The following is an 18,937-nucleotide window of genomic DNA, read 5'->3' as shown; positions in this document are numbered from 1 at the left end:
TCTGTGTGCTTGTGCATTTATTTGCATTTGTACCTGGTGGTAGAAGTAGTTGAGAGTCGGTTTGTCTTCTGTAAACTGCTGCACAAAGCCCTTTGGTAGATATCGGATTCTTAACTCATACCTACAGAGGAGAAAAGAAGATGGACGAGTTACTATGTTACACGGCTGTTGGGTTGAATTTTATCTATGTTTAATAGATGGCATAGGCTAATAGCTTCATATTAAATACTTAAGATGTAAAATGTGCCTCTAATCCATTTTGTAAATGAATTAAGGCATAGAACAGTACAGTTAATGTGAAAGCAAAGAAAGGATAAGATTAAGATATCAAGAAGGCCGACAAAAGGTTAAGATGAATAAAAAGATGTGTGCGGGTGAACAGGAGGAGGAGAATCAGCGAGGGACGGCGGGAGATTATAAAAGCAGAAGATGCAAGAATGCAAATGAGACGAGTGCTAGTAAAATCAGTGTCGCAGAAACAGAGAGATATTTGTTGACTTAGTCACACAAAGCAGGCATCTGGTTCTCTCTCTCTCTCTTTATGTTCATTGAGCAAAAAGTCTCCACCTCACAATAGAATCAGCACCAAGTCTGCCGCAATAAAGGTAATGTATACCAGAGCATTAACATCCAAACTACCCAGCCTACACAGCACCACCGTGCACACAAGGACTCATCACAATTCAGCAGATGGGTCGCGCAATTTTTCATGATGCCAGTTGCAATAAATCACTTCTACTTCGGAATACAATACGGCAGACTGCTGAAGCCAGCCGTTTTTTGCAACTACTGACTTTACAAGGCCAAATAAGTCATGTCTAACTGAGGCAGGAAACTGTTTATAAAGCATAATCTCAAAGGTAAAAGGTCCTCCACAAAGGCGCTCAATAAAGACATACAAGCATCTAAAACTCACCTACCTCATAAGGTCCTGACTATAAACTTACTGACTTTAAGTTAGATTAATATAACAAGAAAATAACAAGACACATGGCAGAAAACAATGTCAGAATATCAAATAGGTCAGAAGCCTGTTTAACTACCTTAAAAAAAAAAAAAAAAAAAAAAAAAAAAAAAAAATTATTGAACAATAAGTAAAATGTCATGCTGCTGAAGACAATCCCCAAAACCATCAACTCAGTTTCTGCTGCTTGCCCAGGCTGAGCAGGAAGTAGTCCAACCATAGACACCCAGTCCTCCCCCTCCCCAGACACCTCCCCCAGCATTTCCCAGGGGGACACCAAGGCGTTTCGAAGCCAGCCAAGAGAATTAATCTCTCCAGCAAATCCTGGGTCTGCCCCAGGATCTCCTCTGGGTAGGACATGCCTGAAAACACCTCACCTAAGATGCGTCTAGTCAGATGCCCAAACCATCTCAATGTGCTTTTTTGATGCAGAGATGTAGCGGCTCTACTGAGTCCAATGCTGAATGACCGAGCTTTTCATAACACTTCAAACACACTCTTACCTCCATTCTTCATTTGGACGCGCTTGTTCATATTTCTCTCTGACATGGGACACGCCCAAATCTGGGTGGAGCCAATGCACATGCTCTCTGGACATGCCGTTACTGAGACGCAGGCCAAAACACGAAGTCCAGCGCACTTTGTGGATGTCTAAAATCTTCTGGATGATCCCCTGCAGACAAAGGTGAAATAAGACAAATAAAATGACTGATTGTGCACATATTATTCTTAGTATGTCTATGAAACTAAAATCTGTGCTGTCTTTGGGATTGTACAACACATATGCATCAGTTTGATCTCTCAAATAAAGTAAAAATGCATAGAGAAAAAAAAGCAAAAAAAAAAAAAAGCACCTTGCCTCATTTTATCTCTCTGCTAATGTTTTTCTGACATTTTGGATTAGGTCATCAATTTTTAGTTTATGTCTGCATGAGTTTGTGTAGGAGACTTCAAGAGATTTAACACGACGTTCCCACCCAAACACGTTGACAGACATCAAACACAAATGCACAATAATGCTCACAGAGCCATGTGTGCTGCCATGTAAAACGCTAGGGGGTCTGACCTAGATACTGAAGTAGGGAGGGATGAAAGGAAAGGAGAGGAGATCTGCAGTGATGTCTGACCACTAAAATCTGAGCAGAGCTAGGTAGATTCTACGTCATGGCGGTGACTCTAAAAGCATACTGCTAAGTAAACCTACGCTAGCACATGTAAACATAAATGGTGCCCTGAGGTGACATGCATTAGCCAGCAAAACATTTTCAGTGTGTTGGGCATCTGACAGCCAGGACCTTGAGATGAGGACAAACTGCACACGCACACAAAAAAAAACTTTAAAAGAACTGCTGGGTGAGAGCTGTCACATTTTGGGAGAGTTATGGCACTAAAGATTATCACTGAGAAGATTATAATGTTGAGATCCAATTAAATAAACCTGGCACTGTATATTTTCTTACTCTCAATAAATCCCTTGAGACAAAACTACTATGTGAGGTGAGCTGTTGTGGGTTGCATTTAATCTTTACTTATCCCTAAAATTGAGACACCATACAAAGAGCATCTCACCCTGACATCAGTTGCATCTCCATATCTGATATTGGAAGACCAGCAGCTGTTTTCACAGTTGGTCTCAAAGTGATGGAAGACTTTCAGAACCCTGTCCACAGAGCCGGCCATGGTTCGGTCTGATCCCCCTGCACTCAGCCGCGACTTGGCCCCTCCTAGGAGGGTATGATTCAGGTTGGGGTCCAGGTAGGCTGTCGCCATGGTTTTCCCTGCAGACACTGTCGCTGCTAAGTGTCTGTCATATTCTGTAAAGCAGAAGAGAGAAAAATCAGAGCTTAATAAAATAGGGGGTGGGGGAGAGAATTCTTAAATTGAACGCATCCTGTTATCGTTTTAACAAATCTTTACTATCGCTTCCATAAAAAAAGTTTTTTGTATGTGTTGTAACAGAATAATTATTCTTTCAATGAAATTGTCTACCATTTAGTCCAGTTTCATGCTCCCAATCAGGGGTACTTGCATCACAGTAGTTACTTGTGCAGTAATCAGCCTAATACAGTAAGAACACAAATTTGTGTGAGCCTGATTTTAAGTACACTTGCTGCCCACTTTGTACAGCTGCTCAGTTGCTTGTTAATGCAAATTTCTGATCAGCCAATCACATGGCAACAACTCAATGAATTTAAGCATGTTGACAAGGTCGAGACGCCCTGCTGAAGTTCAAACTGAGCATCAGAATGTGGAAGAAAGGTGATTTAAGTGACTTTGAATGTGGCATGATTGTTGGTGCTGAACAGGCTGGTCTGAGTATTTTTGCTGATCTATTGATTTTCCCACACAAACATCTCTAGGGTTTAAAGTCTGAAAAAGAGAAAATATCCTGTAAGCAGCAGTTTTCTGCATGAAAATACCTTGTTGATGTTAGAGGAGAATGGCCAGACTACTTAAAGTTGATAGGAAGGCAAGGATAACTCAATCACTTGTTACAACTAAGATGTACAGAAGAGCACCTCTGAATGCACAACATGTTGAACCTTAAAAAGCAGATGGGCTACAGCAGCTTACCAAGTGCCACTCCTGGCAGTTAACAGAAAACTGAGGCTACAGTTTACACAGGCTCATCAAAATTGGACAAGAGAAGACTGAAAAAACATTGCCTGGTCTGATGAGTCCCAATTTCTGCTGCAACAATCAAATGGAAAAGTCAGAATCTGGTGTAACCACTGGGAGGCTCGGTTGAATGCCTAGACCGACAGTTTGCAGCAGTAGTTTTGCAACAACAGAGCCATCTGAAACGTGCACACAGCGTACATATTTTAACCCTACACTGCCGGGCGATCGCCGCTGAAGCACCCATTACCTGCCATTACTAGCCGTGAACAGCTGGTTAACACTGAGCGCTGAGGCAGCTGATCAAAGGAACTTTGAATTGCCGTAATTACGCAACAGTTTGTCCTATTGGAAAAATTCAAATGGTTTCTGAAAGCTAAGAAACTGCACTTCACACCCACCATAGGGTTATTACGGTAATTGTTGCTGGCAGTACACGAACGGCAGCACTTTTGAAATACACTGAGTTGATTATGACGTGTTCAGCAGTATAGGGTTAATACTTAACAATAACCTTCATCCATTAGAACATCGTACAGGGACTTATGCACGATGATGATAGTAAATTGGCCTTAGCTATGTTAGCTTTGCCTCCATCTCATCCATTGTTGTGTTGTGTTTTGAGTCACATACAAATTGCGTCAAGAGACTACTGCCCGCCTTGCTATATCAACTCCACCCACATTGAGGTGGTACTCCACTGCAATGGAAACAAAACAAGACCATGGCGAGTCGTGCCGAGTTGAGTCGACCTGCGCTAAGTACTAATGGAAATGCGGCATTAGAACCAACTGAGCATCATTTAGGCGCTACAGGTTACCTTGCTGGCCATGTATATCCCTTTATAACCACAGTGTACCCATCTTCTGAGGGCTGCTTCCAACAGGATAACACGCCATGCCACAAAGCTCAAATGATCTCAAACTGGTTTCTTGAACATGACAATGAGTTCACTGTACTCCAACAGCCTCCACCGTCACCAGATCACAATCCAATAGAGCACCTTTGGGATGTGGTGAAATGGGAGATTCCCATCATGGATGTACAGCCAACAAATCTGCAGCAACTGCGTGATGCTATCATGTCAATATGGACCACAATCTTGTTGAGTCAATACAATGAAAAATTAAGACAGTTCTGAAGGCAAAAGGAGGTCCAACCTGGAACTAGTGTTCAGTGAGTGTATGTTAATTAGAACAATGCTCAGTTTACTACTAGCCAAGACACACAGAGACAAGCACTTTTAGCACCTGAACACAACACGCTCCACCTGTTACTTTAAGAAATGTAGTCTGCTTACAGCCAAAGCAGGGCCATAAATAATATCCATATACACTGATTACTTTGGAAATTATTTTCTAAACTGATGTCAATATATGTATGATCGCTGAAATTTAACAGTGTCCAAAAATTGTCATCTGTACACTTTGTCCAATCAAATGACGATGACTTGTCATTTTTCAGTCAAGTCACTGCTGTTTCACTTTCTCTCTCCTGTTGAACTTTAGATGTGGAACACTTGTAACCTGTTTGTTCCCATTTACTCCTTAGACCTTCCCGTCCTTCGTGATGCAAACTTTGTACTGCAAGTATCTATTCTTCGTGTGTTGTTTTTCCACTGAGATACAATACAATGAACAATAAGATACCAGAGAGAGAAATAAAGAGAGAGTTGCTGTCAAGGTCAAGGCTCATTATGTAAGCACCCGTGCCTATACCACAGAGAAGACAATGGATCGCAGGCCACCATTTTTCCTGAATAAGTCGTCCTGACATAGACACACTTCCTGGAATTTCATATTAACGCCATCTGGAAATGCCTGAGAAGAACTACCTTCTCCGTGTGTGTGTGTGTGTGTGTGTGTGTGTGTGTGTGTGTGTGTGTGTGTGTGTGTGTGTGTGCACTTGTGGCTGTCATCATGGTACTGAGAGAAACATAGCGAGACCGCTCCATTTTTCTGCTTCCCTTTCTTCCTGTGCTCCTCTTCTCCCCATCCATTAAAAAGGAAAATGGATATGTGCTAGCAAGTAATTACACCTGAGAGAGCGTGCACAGACACGCATGCACACACACACACACACACACACACACACACACACACACACATACAGATAACTCAAAGAGAGACTAGAAAGATGTTGAGTGATAAATTACAGTAAGAAAATGTGATCCCAACTTGATCTGCCAGTCCCAAATGATGATGACTTTAACGTCAACAAATCAAAACCCTGTTGAGCTCTCTCTCTCTCTCTCTCTCTCTCACACACACAGCTTTGGCTGTATACCAGTTCAGTTCCCATGGAGTCAGATGTCACACTGTGAGGAGTGGCCTTCATGTTACTTGTGTACATTTCTGAGTGAATGCATAAAGAAGATTTCATTCATACCTCTCTCCCAGCACATGGGGAAGGGGCTACAGCCACTTGTCGCCATGGAAACGCATGTCTCTCCCTCCCTGTGTCTGTCGGCGTCAAGGACAGACAGGCAACCTGCAGCTTCACAACCACGCATCACAAGCAGTGAAGTTCTCGTCCACAGAAGTTAAACAAACACGCTAAGCTCCTGACACAGCTGCAAGAAAACTCTCTCATAATCCAAACACTACTTTACACAAACACACTGTCTCCAAAGAAAATCAGTCTTTCTCTCCAACTTCTGCCTCTCCTGGCAAAAGTAACAGAGGTGAGAGAAGAAATCCTGAAAAATGAATACTTTTTAGTTCACTGAATTTGTCTGCAGTGTGAAAATCCCACAGGAAAACAAATCAATAGGGGAAATGTGCATTTAAAAAAAAAAAAATCCTCTCCAGTTTCTTCTTGTTTAGGCTTCTTATCTTAATCTTTTCCTGTTAACCAAAGCTTCACAACACAAAAATTTCTCCAGCGACATAAAGCTACTTTCATCCACGAGCTTCACTCCTCCTCTTTTTCTGTCCACTCCTCAGCAGCCCCTCTCTGATGAGAACACACTGTTTGTTTTTTGCCCGATTTCTGCCTCATGCCTGCACTCCATAGTTACACAGTTGCCTTGGAAGAGTCAGGAGACTGACGAATTCAGCTTATTTCACTCAGTGAAGTCCCCAAGTTGGCGAGGAGGAAGAAAAAGTTCAAAGCCAAATCCAATTCGAACAGTGCTCATCCAGAGGACCTTCAGTTAGTCAGTGGTCAGAGAGACAATTACTGTGCTCAGTAAGAAACAAACAAAGTTATCTTCTCCTCTTGGAAACAGAAAGTGAGAGAAAAGGTCGAGCAAGAAAAACAAAAGGCGAGAGAGACGGTGGGACCGGGAGAGACACATCCAGCAATTGTTTTAAAGGTGAATATGAAGTAAAGGAGGACAGAGCAGCGCAACTGAAAGAAAGTTGAGTGGGGACTGAGAGAGCTCCAGAGAGAGCTGCTGGAGGAGCAGGAGGAGCTACAAACTATTAATATGCTAATGTTGTCCCCTCTATTCAATAAAACCCTCCCACTTTTGCTCAAGCTGATCTCAGAACAGCTTTCATCTTGAACTAATACTACCAATGCTGAAAAGTCCCTTGTTATTTAAATTTAATAAAAAGAAAAACTATATCTTTATGATCTCCTCCATTAAAAGGGAGAATTAAAATCCATTCTCATATGATCAACTGTTTCTCAAGGACATATATAATTCTATGGACAACATAACCTCACCCATGCAGGACCTGCTCAATCAACCACAAGAACACCCTGAACTCTGTGGGTTTCTTGTATAATAATCGTAACAGCGAAACAACAAAAATGCACATCCTTCTTTCTGACAGAATTTCACAGGCTGAAATATTTTTATGAAAGTAAAAAAAAAAAAATAACTGTGTGCCAACACAGATGCTGTGCTCAGTTTGTAAACTAGCAGCTGCAACCAATATGGCAATCAACCTACTTTCAAATCACAGGGTTTTCAGAAGATCACACTTTATAAAATCCACTCAGCCAGAAAACATACAGAGCTCCCCCAACTGTCAGCAATAGAGTCCCCATACTCAGATCGATCAGGCTGCTTGCTTAGTTCAGCTTTCAGTTTCAACCTTGGCTGAAAAATTAAGTCAGCATTGAGGTGCCAAAAACTGACACTTGAGACTGGCTCTATTAGCCAATAATATCCCACAGACCCCCATATTTAAAGCCCAACTACATAAAAAAAAAAAAAAAAAAAAAAAACATGTTTACAACCAGGTATCACTGTGTTGTTCTTCAGAGCCAATTTCCCCTGTCGTGACAACTGTATTGGGTTTAATTTTCTTTGTAATTTGCCCATGTGGGTCATTTGAAGCCTTTGGTTAGGGGAACTGTGACAGGTATCCTAATCCTCATCTTTGCTAATTCAGGTCACTGAACTGGACCGCTCAACCGTGTTTTTGGTGTCTTTTGGTGTCTTTTGGAGCATTTTTAATTGAATTATCTGTTAAATGAGATGGCCTGATGTGAGGTACAGGTCATCAAGAAGTCCATGCTCTCATTTTGGTGAGCAAAATTCAAATATGTTCTTTAGTATTTAGTTATTTGGCACTAATTATCAGGTATTCTGTGTATGTGAATTGCATCTATATAGCCTTTGGATACAGCTGGCTAACCAAGATTGTGCTCATGTAAATGTGGCCACTTCTAGTTTGACAAAACCAAAAAGCCAGTGGCCAAAGCAGCACAGTGGCTTTTAAAATTCCACAGTGGCTACATGCATCTTTTATATACGATCTATATTCAGAACAGGAGAAAAAAATTCAGTGCACAAAATTGCAAAATTTAACATTATTCTGAACTATTCTGAATGAAATGGAGCAACCTGACTGATTATGCTGTATGAATATTGTGTATTGGCTGGAAAAACAGACTTAAAATTTTAAAAATTATGTATGACCACCTCTCACCTGAAGAACAGAACAGGCCTTTACTGAATACAAAAAACACAAATAAGCTTAAAACCTAAGATTTCCCAACTAAGACCTAAAGCTACTTAACTGAGCAGCAGCCATTTGGGTGCGCATGTGTGTGTGCACGTGCGAGTTTCCTATAATTTGTGGTCCATCTGAGGCACTGGCCATTGTTATGAAAATGGGAGGGTGGGGGTGGACCATTGAAAGCCTTTTGTGAGGGGGCCGGATGTTGCCATGAATGGGAAGAGCTGTTTTGGGCCTGAGCCAAAGTCTCTCTCTCTGTGTTTGTATTGTGTTCTGTGCTTATGAACATGTTTTTTTAAGGACAGGGGGGAAGCAAAGAACCCACTACCTACTGAATGTCAATACAATTTGAAAGCAGCAGGTAAATCTCAAATCTGGACCATCTACTCTGATGTGGTGATCAGTGAACCATGTGTTTGTTTCAATACCTTGAAGGTGAAGAGCTTTCTGAAGCATACCTTTTTTACTGTAAACAGTAAAAAAGGTATGATTCATCTGTTCGTCTGTAATATCATTGCACACAAGACACTGGTGTCATGTTAAAAACATCCCCTCCCTTAATTTTTTCTTACTTCCTCACAGCTGGCAATAAGCATTGTTAAACTATACACCGGAGGGAAGCTCTGAACACGTCACGGTGTTCAACGAATTCAGAAACAAAAAGTAACATCATGTGATAAACGAATTAGTCTGGATGATAAATGGAGAGGATTAAAAGCTAGACAAAGAGCTACTTGTGTAGCTTTGGACATGCAGCATTAATCAGCAATAAGTCCTCAGGTATGGCTGCACAATTAATTGAATTTTAATCTCAATCACGATTTTGGCCTCCCACAATTAAATGAACATGATTGCCTGATATTGAAATTGCGTACAAAAGCAAACCAAGCAAAAGCAAATAAAGAGCTCTTTAAATCCTTGTCTGGCAACCTGTCTGTTTCCTGCACTGCGCAGCTTGGATTTTCCTGAATCTTGTATGTCTGTCAAAAGACAGTTACACAACAATTAACAGACCATCAACACAAATGTTTGGCACTGCAGAAGGTGAAGCACTTGTCCCTTGAAGCAGATTATCTTCAGATTTAGCCCAAGTAATGATAACGAGGAACAAATCATATGCAGAGTACTGCAGAGTTGTGTCTGCACTGCGAAGCAATGCAACTTAACTTATTCAACTGCCAAAAAACACAGCACTAATGACAGTAAAACAAATGCACGAAGGGAAAGAAAAACAATGCAATTATTGTCAACATGAATCTTCCATCAGCTCAGACATCCATAAAAGCATGCTTGTACAGCACGTCAGATTATCCATCCAGCTCACAAAGACGCATTGAAATCATCAATACAGTTGCATCTGGCCAAAGATGTGTGTACAATAAACAAGGTGAGTAATGAAGACTTCATGGAAATGGTGAATATACTGAACAAAAGATTTATTTTGCCTTTGCTCTATTATTATTATTATTATATTTCCACAGTGGCAATACTTGCACTGTATGCAAACATGAGGGGAAATGTAAAGTGATTTCACAGAAGTTGAAAACTTTGCATCAAGTTTTAGTCACATCCATCATGCAGTTACGATGAATGAAGTGGAAGACTTTACATTTTGCTTCTAGGATGTCTTGGATCAGGTGAATAAACACCTTATTTGTCTACAAAGAAATTTCAACTATCAGGAATATAGACAAATTGAAAAGTTGATTCTATTTTGTGTTAAATTTTGGTACAGTTTTTCTGCATTGAATTTATGTGAATAAGGAGGACCAATTTTATTTTGAGGTCACAAATGTGAAAGCAGCGTTACGATTGTGTGATAGTGGAATAGAAACATTTTTGTCACCATGAGAATCACATAATTATGATAAATGATTGGGATCTCAATACTGATCAAAATAATCGTAATAAACCATTTTGGCCTTAATCGTACCGCCCTATCCTCGGGTTTTTGGTGACATATTTGAACTCTGAAATTTTCTGTCTGATATCTGCTGTGTGAATATTCTAATTAGTCACACAGCCCCTCACTCTGTTCCTCACTCCTGCTCACTAATGAGAACAACATGCTGAGACAAGCACAGATAAACAGTCCCGCTCTGTTTTCTGTCTTTTTAAATTGTCTTACACAATCACAAACATGACTCACATAAACACACGATACTAGTTCAGCTTTTCATTACTGACTGTTTATATTAGTGTAAGTCTCACAAAAAACATATACAATCATTTTACTTCTTCACTTTTAGTTTTGATTTATAATTAGGCTTTTTTTTTAATAAAAAAGTGTAAAGACCACAGTTAGGGAAACACAGATGGCCCTTGGCCCTGTTTATTAATTATCTGATTATTTTCTAAATAAAAGGCAATTCAAACCATATGACACAAGAGCTGTATTTAAATCGTATCATATTCAGGTTTAGCTCAGTTTATATTAACACACAAGACACATTTTATTATAATCATATAGTCATTCATTTTTACATTCCCACTGCTATTACTTTTTGGCAATAAAATAATACAGTTTGCTGTATTTGTCATCTTGGATTAAATAACAACAACAACTTGGGGGCAACTTACAGGCAGGACCTTAGGTCAAAATTATTTTATCCAAGAACTATTCCTATGGCAATCAGTGACCTTTATACTTTATATAAAGGCAGCTGAAAATCCTTAATAGGTGTAGTGGGTGTTAGAGGATCAGCTACCTACCTGTGTAGTAGGCAATCCTGGAAATATCTGAAAGACAAGTGGAGAAATAACAGAGTTAGCCAATTTGTTAAATTTTAGGAGAGTTAGCCAAATGAATTATCAAGTCAGTTCAAAAATTAAACACAAGTTTATTAAGTTAATTCCCACAGCAGGTGTCCAAAACTCAATTACGTACAGACTGTGAATTGCACAGTGGCTCTATTGCTCCACAATGTGTCAAGTTAAATAGATTAGAAATCAATCAGTACCCTGTTTTGTAAAAGACACACACACACACAGTTCATGGAGACATTGATAGATTGGTTTTTTTTCCCAATCGATACCCCCTTTGTTAAAAGATTTACCCTCGCTCCTTATAGGCTGAAGCTTCATTGTTTAAACATGTGAAAAACCTTAAGTGGGGAAACACCACAGAACGGGGTTATTGTTCACGGTGATCAGGCAGCTGTGAGACGAGGACATTACAGACTGTGCTTTAACCTTACTGCCTTTGATTGGAGGCTACAATACAACATACAATGGTACTGAAGGCTGCAGCATTTAGCTGATTCTATGTTTGTGGACACAAAAGTGTTCAGGCTGGAAGATGCTTCTCTGAAACTGCCAGTTACCCATAACACCTTTCACAAAGACATTTTTGTGTAGATTCAGAAGACCATAACACTAGCTTCCAAGGGAGCTGGTCATGCTAAAGGTCACACTATTTGTTTTGGGGCTTTTTTAAAACTGTACAGGAGGATATTGAAGCTCTGACTAGAATCAGTCTGTGGTTAACAGGAGAGATACAGACACAGACAGACTAATCAAGCAAAACAAGGCTTCTCAGGCAAATGTTTTTAAAAATTGGTAAAAGCTAAACATAATTAAGCCAGCTCATTCTTCATGCATTACAATACAATTCACTTTGTATGTGACTTGAAAACACATTTAGCACTGTGTTGGTTATTTACATGGAAAACACTGCAGAGTAGCTTAAAAGTAAGAGTATCAGTCCCACTCTTATTACTGACTGACTGATTGATTGTGGTACTCTATAGGTCCCCACACACCCACAGGAAGTCCAGGAGAAGCCTTATGGAAACATGACACTGAGTTATAGCCTTGATAGGGCTGCATGTAGTGGAGGGCAAAAGGATAAGTGCTTTGGAAACCCTGAGCTACACACAAATACGGGGTAAAAACATGCACCCACAGACACACAAGACGAACAGACGGCAGGGGTTGTCAAAGATGACGTAAGCAACGGTTGGAGGAAAACTACACACAAAGAAAGAAATGCCATCAAGGTGACTCATGGTGGAAATGAAGTGTAATATGAAACCAGCATACTGCAGTTTGTGGATGTGTGCATCTACAGTGGTGATGGTTACAAGGAGATACAAATAACTCACTGGTGACCCCCAATACAGTTCTAATTACAAAGTTAACACAGTGAGTTTTGGCAGCTTCCATTAATATTCAGGTTGGAGATTTTCATTATTAGTATTTGCAATAAACGGAGGAGAAAACAAAACATGTTATCGTGGGAAGTGCCAGGCATATCAAATTGTACCATGATATGATAGATAAGGCAATGGTTACTGTTTCCACGGATAATGCAATTCTAGGAAAACTCCTTCCTCTTGACCTGATCTGCACAAAAACCAGAACGCAGTCGACTTTAAGTTGCAGGCACATACATTTCATCTCATCTCCTCACCTGCCAAGTATCATCCTTTGACAATCAAAGACAGTCATTAATATATTATACCATTATAAATAGGTTAACTTAATCCTAGGTGACTAATAGAGACCAGAGTAAATTGATCTAGACCACTTCATGATGGTAGAGTCTGTTTCAAAGTTCCTATAATGACCTCTAGATAGAAACCTATAGGTACCATCTGTCCCCTGGATGCTATCAGCGCGCCACTCTGCCTCCATTTGCTTCTCAATGTCTCTGTAAAGAGCACATTGAAAGTTAAGTGCCATGTAGCCTGAGATCTGTCTACACTCGACACCACGGGAGACAGTGGCCTTTTCAGAGCTAAGAAACAAGGTGAGAGAGCACCTGAAGTGTTGGAACAAAAATTGTCATCTTTACAGAAAAATTAATATCTGAAAAACATTTTGCAGACTCACCTTTCAACCTTCATGCTTCTTTGGCTCTTATATAAAAGCAGCTTCTTTTTTTTTGTCATTCGTTGCACATAATTTAAAGAATTTAAAGTGCACCAAAATAAGAACAGAGTGTGGGTTTTTTCACCACTCAGTGGAAAACAGTGCGGGTGTGCTACTAAGGTTATAATTACACATCAGTCAGGTTCAAACCCCCCCCCCTCACACATACATAAACACACTTGTCTGCTGTTGTCAGTCCCATTAAACACACCTCAAGCTGACACTCATAAGGCTCATAGGTTTTTAAAGGTATATGGATTGCAGTATGTTGTCTCAAGGACTTTGACCTACACAACCTACACTGCCCTCAGAACTCCTAATGCAGACACATTCTGCACATTAGCATATGAATGTGGATCCTCCTTGTCAGTTGGTATTACCGTCCACACTATAAGTCCAAAAACTCCAAAACTACCAGCTCCCACCTTTACAGACAGGCATTTCCAAGCACAGACACACAAACACCATCTACATGTCTTCAAATTGTGGATAACTGCATGTTAACCACAGGGTTTTAAAGAGCTGTAATTAGACTGAACAATCATGAGAGCGTCTGCAAAGCAGTGATGTGTCTGTCTGACTACTGGTCTCAGATCAGTAGTTAAAGTCAAAATTCATAGTTTAAGCGAGGTCAGAGAGCGAGGGGGAGGGTTAGTTGTGTAAACAGGTGCTTGTCCATTTGACAAAAAATAAAAAAATTTAAAAAAAAAATAGGAAAACAAGATGACAATAACCTTCAGGTCAGAAGCCATTTACTATTATGTTTATGAAATTACATTTTAGAACAAAATATTGAATTTTAACATTACTGTTAGAGCTACAGCAGCTCTACTGTGTTTTGCTGTGGGTGCGTGGTGCTGACCTCTCTCCCATTTCAGGTACCGCCTCTGTGTCTGTGGAGGCAGCATTTGGTGCACAACTGACTCCACTCAGCAATGAGCCAGAGGAGTAAAGCTGAGACAAAGAGGAGACCAAAGCCAGTGTGTCTTTGTTAAAGCAGCGTTTGGGCCGTGTGATTGTGGTTTCTCACTGCTATGGACATAGGAGTGCGTGTGTGTGTGTGTGTGTGTGTGTGTGTGTGTGTGTGTGTGTGTGTGTGTGTGTGTGTGTGTGTGTGTCGGGGGGGGGGGGTTGTTATTGATAACAGCATTGTCTCTAAGTTAAGATGTTAATAAAAAGAAAAAAAAAAAAAAAAAAGCCTCTGCTTTGCACCTACAGCCTTCCTGTCTCATTTTATTTGAGGCCAAACAATTCAAAAGTCTGACCAAAACAAGGCATCACACGCGATGTTATGTACACCTACTGAGCTGAAAATCAAATGGTGCTTGAATATGTACAGTGCAACGATCTGGCATATATCATTACTGAACTAACTTCGGGAGAACCTAACAATTACAACTAAAATGTTCTTTCTTAATCATTGTACTGCAAAGTGTATTTGTGTCAAAAGTTCTTGCTTCTGTATGTCTAGAAAGTACAGTAGAATAAGTTAAGTCTCCTTGTGCTCAAAGGAGAGGGGGCAGCAAGGAGAATGCACCTCACAGCAAGAAGGTTCTGGGTTCAGACTTGCTGGTTGGTTTGATCCTTAAGTGTGGAGTTTGCATGTTCACCCCATGCCTACATGAGTTTTCATGTGTGCTCTGGCTTCCTCCCACAGTCCCACAGTGACTCTTGGCTCGCTGGAATAGGCTCCAGGCCACCAGTGGCCCTAGTTGGAAAAGGAGTATAAATAAATAAATAAATGAAGAGATAGATTAAAATGTTGAAAAGACTATCCTGTAGGATTAACAGATGAGTGTTTAAAAAAAAAAAAAAAAAAAAAAAAAAAAAACACTTTCTTCTCCCACAAGAATTAAATATATTAAACTTGAGGAGCACAGTCAGCTGTTTTGCCTCATTGCTTGGTGCCTAATGGTTAACCTTCAAGCTGAGCTGGCAGGTGTCTCCATCTGTGTGTGTGTGTGTGTGTGTGTGTGTGTGTGTGTGTGGTGCTTGAAACTCTCTGGACAATGGGGTGTTACTGGAGCATGCAGTCTTACGATGCAACAACAACGCCTGAGGCACCAATCACACCTGCCAGTTAGACACACGCACACACACACATACAAAAAAAAAAAAAAAAAAAAAAAAAAACATGTTTTGGCCTTTAAAATGCCTTGTGGTAGGTTCTGAGCACAGTTTTGACTTTGACACTGAGATATAGTTGTTTTACATAATGGAGGCACATCTTTATATATGCTGGAACACCAGCTGCTGTCTTTCATAACCCAATTTATTTTCAAATAAATAAATAAATGAGTAAATACACAGACATGCAAAATAGACACGTAAAGGCAAATGTGTTCTAACAGAAACACACATTTTTCCCCTCATGTCATTATTCACATTCAGATAAACATCAAGCAATTATTCCAAGTCAAATGCATTGCACACACACACACACACCAAAATACACGTGCTCAGATGTGGCATACTCAAGATAAACCCTACACACGCAACATAATAAAGGCCACGTAAACGCATGACTGCTCGCCCACATTTATCTGCAAAAGCGCACAGACATTTGCTCAAGTGTGTATCACTCAGGTGCACTGATAAAGCTAACTGGCTTACTGGAGCGGCATGTTAATGTATCACACTAAAACCAGACACGCTATGTATAATTCAAATGAACAGATTTAGGGTGAGTGAACTGGTGAGATAGCTTGAGCTTCAAAATAATCTTAAAATGATGTATTGCATGTGTTATTTAAAAAAAAAAATCCAAACAAATCTGACAATATATCCCAGCTGCATAACTAGTGAAAAACACATGAATAAGGTGAAGATCACACTTTACATTCAATATTGAACGTGCCTTTTATCTGGGGAACTGCTTTACAAGGCTAAAAGCGAGTTCTAATTTCTGATTGGCCAATGAATCCAAGCGCTTTAGTGGCTCTACTTAATGATAATTAGATTGCAGAATTTGTACCAGACCATGCACCAGCATCCTAATATATATAATTAACCACAGATACATCATTAAAACAGAGTTTTAATCCAACATTTAATTTTTCATTATTCAAAGGGTGTCTAGATGAGACAGTGGCCAACTATGGTTTCTGGATGTACTGTATGAAAAAACAAAATAATGATTCTACTGGAAATCACAGGAACTCAACTTCTTTAGTGTTAAAGCAGTTAAAGGAGCAGTGCCTCGCTTGCATGCATCTCCATAAGAACGTGAAGGAGGGAGGCTGTTAAGCAAATTTCCTTCCACTATAAGCACAGACCAACATATTTAACACACACTAAAATATAGATGATCTAACCTAGAAACAAAACGCTGCAGGGGGATTGTTAGTTCACGCCAACATTTGCACACAGTATGTACAAACATGCAAAGAACATTCACACAAATATGCACTAACACCTACACAAAGCCACGTGGCCAGCAGTGGGGACTATGTCGGGACGCACACATTCATTTGAACACAAACCATCAATTTGGCACACATATCCAACACGTACTGACCCCCCCCACCCCACCCACACACACACACACACACACACACACACAGGCAGCGATAACCACCTTAACTGCACATGCACAGTTAAAATTGAAGCCTCCCACATACAAGCAACCAAACACTAAGATGGGTAAAAGGAGAAAATTGTTTAATGGTGTTGAATAGCGTTGCACAAAGATTGCATTCATCATCAACTAATGTGGCATTTATTTCTCAAAAATAATACCTTGAAATAGCTTGTTTTGTTTAAGTCAGTATAAAAAAGAAACTAACGTTATATTTACAACAATATGAACCACAAGAAGCATCAAGATGATCACAGCTGAGTTTCTGAAACCAAACAAATGCTGATAATTTTGTTTAAGATGCAGTTCAAACAATTAATCTGACTAATAAAACTAATTGTTTCAGCTCCACTTTAAGTATGTCATTTAGTGGTGCACTGGTCCTTATATAACACTTTTCTGACACTTTATTTTACACACTGTGTATATCTATCGCAAACACACCAGTGGATTAGTGGGGGACACTTCCACATGCAGACCAGGAGAGTCAGGGATCGAACCACTAACCTTCACACTAGTGCAGGGGTGGGCAATTCCAGGCCCCGAGGGCCGGTGTCCTGCAGGTTTTAGATGTGTCCCTGATCCAACACACCTGAATCAAATGGCTGAATTACCTCCTCAGTATGCAGTCAAGTTCTCCAGAGTCCTGCTAATGACTTCTATGTGTGTTTCAGGTGTGTTGGATCAGGAACACATCTAAAACCTGCAGGACACCGGCCCTCGAGGCCTGGAGTTGCCCACCCCTGCACTAGTGGATGACCTGCTCCATTTCTAGAGCCTAAACCAATAAAACTATCACTAAAGTGTCCTTTACAGCCCCTCCTCAAATTGTCTTTAGCATATTTATTATGATCAACACAAAACTGCACTTATCAACAATATTTTTTAAGTTTATAATAGTCAAAGTAATGACAGGAAGAAACAAAATGCAACTGTAGAAGAGCTAAACCTTTCTGACACACTGTGTGCCTGAATGCACTGCACACACACACACACACTTCAACTTTTTGGGTAATAAACAATCTTAGATGTGGATAACCATGCATGCATATAATGGCTTAACACAGAAGGAACTACCTATATTTTCAAACACCAGAATTATAAAAACCTTACCATGGTATAGTCCTTCCATTTAATATCGAGAAGAGAAGAGAAGAGAAGAGAAGAGAAGAGAAGAGAAGAGAAGAGAAGAGAAGAGAAGAGAAGAGAAGAGAAGAGTCCAATCTTCCTCTAAAGGACAGCTAAATTGGGAAAAGCCAATATCCCCAGCTTCTGTGGTCTTTGGGGTAGCGGTGTGCTAGCCAGCTAACTCTGTAATGATGGATAATGTCGACTTAAGCTTACAGCCTCCGCCGCCCCCCTCTACTCAACACTCACACACAGATACACAGCAAGCAGCACGAGGAGTGGGAGTTGAGTACAGGGAAGAACCAAAGGAGGAAGGGAAAGAGGATCAGTAGGCAGCCTATGGACGTGAAAGGGGGGAGGGAGACGAAAGAGAGAAAAGAAGGAAGGAGGAGGGGATGTGGGTGTCTTTGTCCCCGGGAGAGTGAAGGAGGGGGGAGCGAGGGAGCCAGATGTACAGAAGACAGAGGAGAAGGGAAAGACATGAGAAGAGATGAAAAGAAATGATGTAATAACTGCTAGAAAATATGAACAGAAAAGGAGTAAAATTAGAGAAAGCAGTGGAACAGTACAAAAATATAAAGAAAAAACCTAAAGGAAAAATATATTTGCTAAAGACGCAGCTGAGGATGACATAAGAGGGAAATGAATATGAATGTGTGCATTGTTTTCCCTTTGGCTATTCTACCTCGCTAACACACATGCACCCCTGTGGAGCTACTCCATTAGTCATAATGCAATGTTTTCAACTTAACACCGTCCCACAGAAATCACACTTATATCCATCTTTGGAGCAGAGAAGATGAGACACAGGGACTAGCAGTCAGTTGTTCTACTGACTTTACACATTTAATCCAATTATAC

The 18,937-nt window shown here is 40.3% G+C and overlaps 1 protein-coding gene across 2 annotated transcripts in view; it reads right to left on the bottom strand.

The window, feature by feature from the left end:
• The window catches only part of LOC115788192 (focal adhesion kinase 1-like), a 55,133-nt gene extending 36,840 nt beyond the window's left edge, over positions 1-18,293 (bottom strand). Inside the window, exons 1-5 of one of the 2 annotated variants that reach the window (XM_030741134.1) lie at positions 18,062-18,293; positions 11,212-11,238; positions 2,534-2,778; positions 1,468-1,637; positions 34-121 (exon numbers count right to left, since the gene is read on the bottom strand). In XM_030741134.1, the coding sequence (XP_030596994.1) occupies positions 34-121; positions 1,468-1,637; positions 2,534-2,778; positions 11,212-11,238; positions 18,062-18,080 (549 nt within the window). In that variant the 5' untranslated portion in view covers positions 18,081-18,293. Of the gene's footprint in view, positions 1-33; positions 122-1,467; positions 1,638-2,533; positions 2,779-11,211; positions 11,239-17,455; positions 17,476-18,061 lie in introns of those variants that run through there. The other variant, XM_030741135.1, reaches the window with a different exon arrangement.
• Between the last annotated feature and the right edge of the window lie 644 nt (positions 18,294-18,937).

This window comes from Archocentrus centrarchus, chromosome 11 (genome assembly GCF_007364275.1).
Source record: "Archocentrus centrarchus isolate MPI-CPG fArcCen1 chromosome 11, fArcCen1, whole genome shotgun sequence".
Classification (NCBI taxonomy): domain Eukaryota; kingdom Metazoa; phylum Chordata; class Actinopteri; order Cichliformes; family Cichlidae; genus Archocentrus; species Archocentrus centrarchus.
The sequence above is the reverse complement of the archived record's forward strand: the minus strand, read 5'-3'. Positions and strand labels throughout refer to the sequence as shown.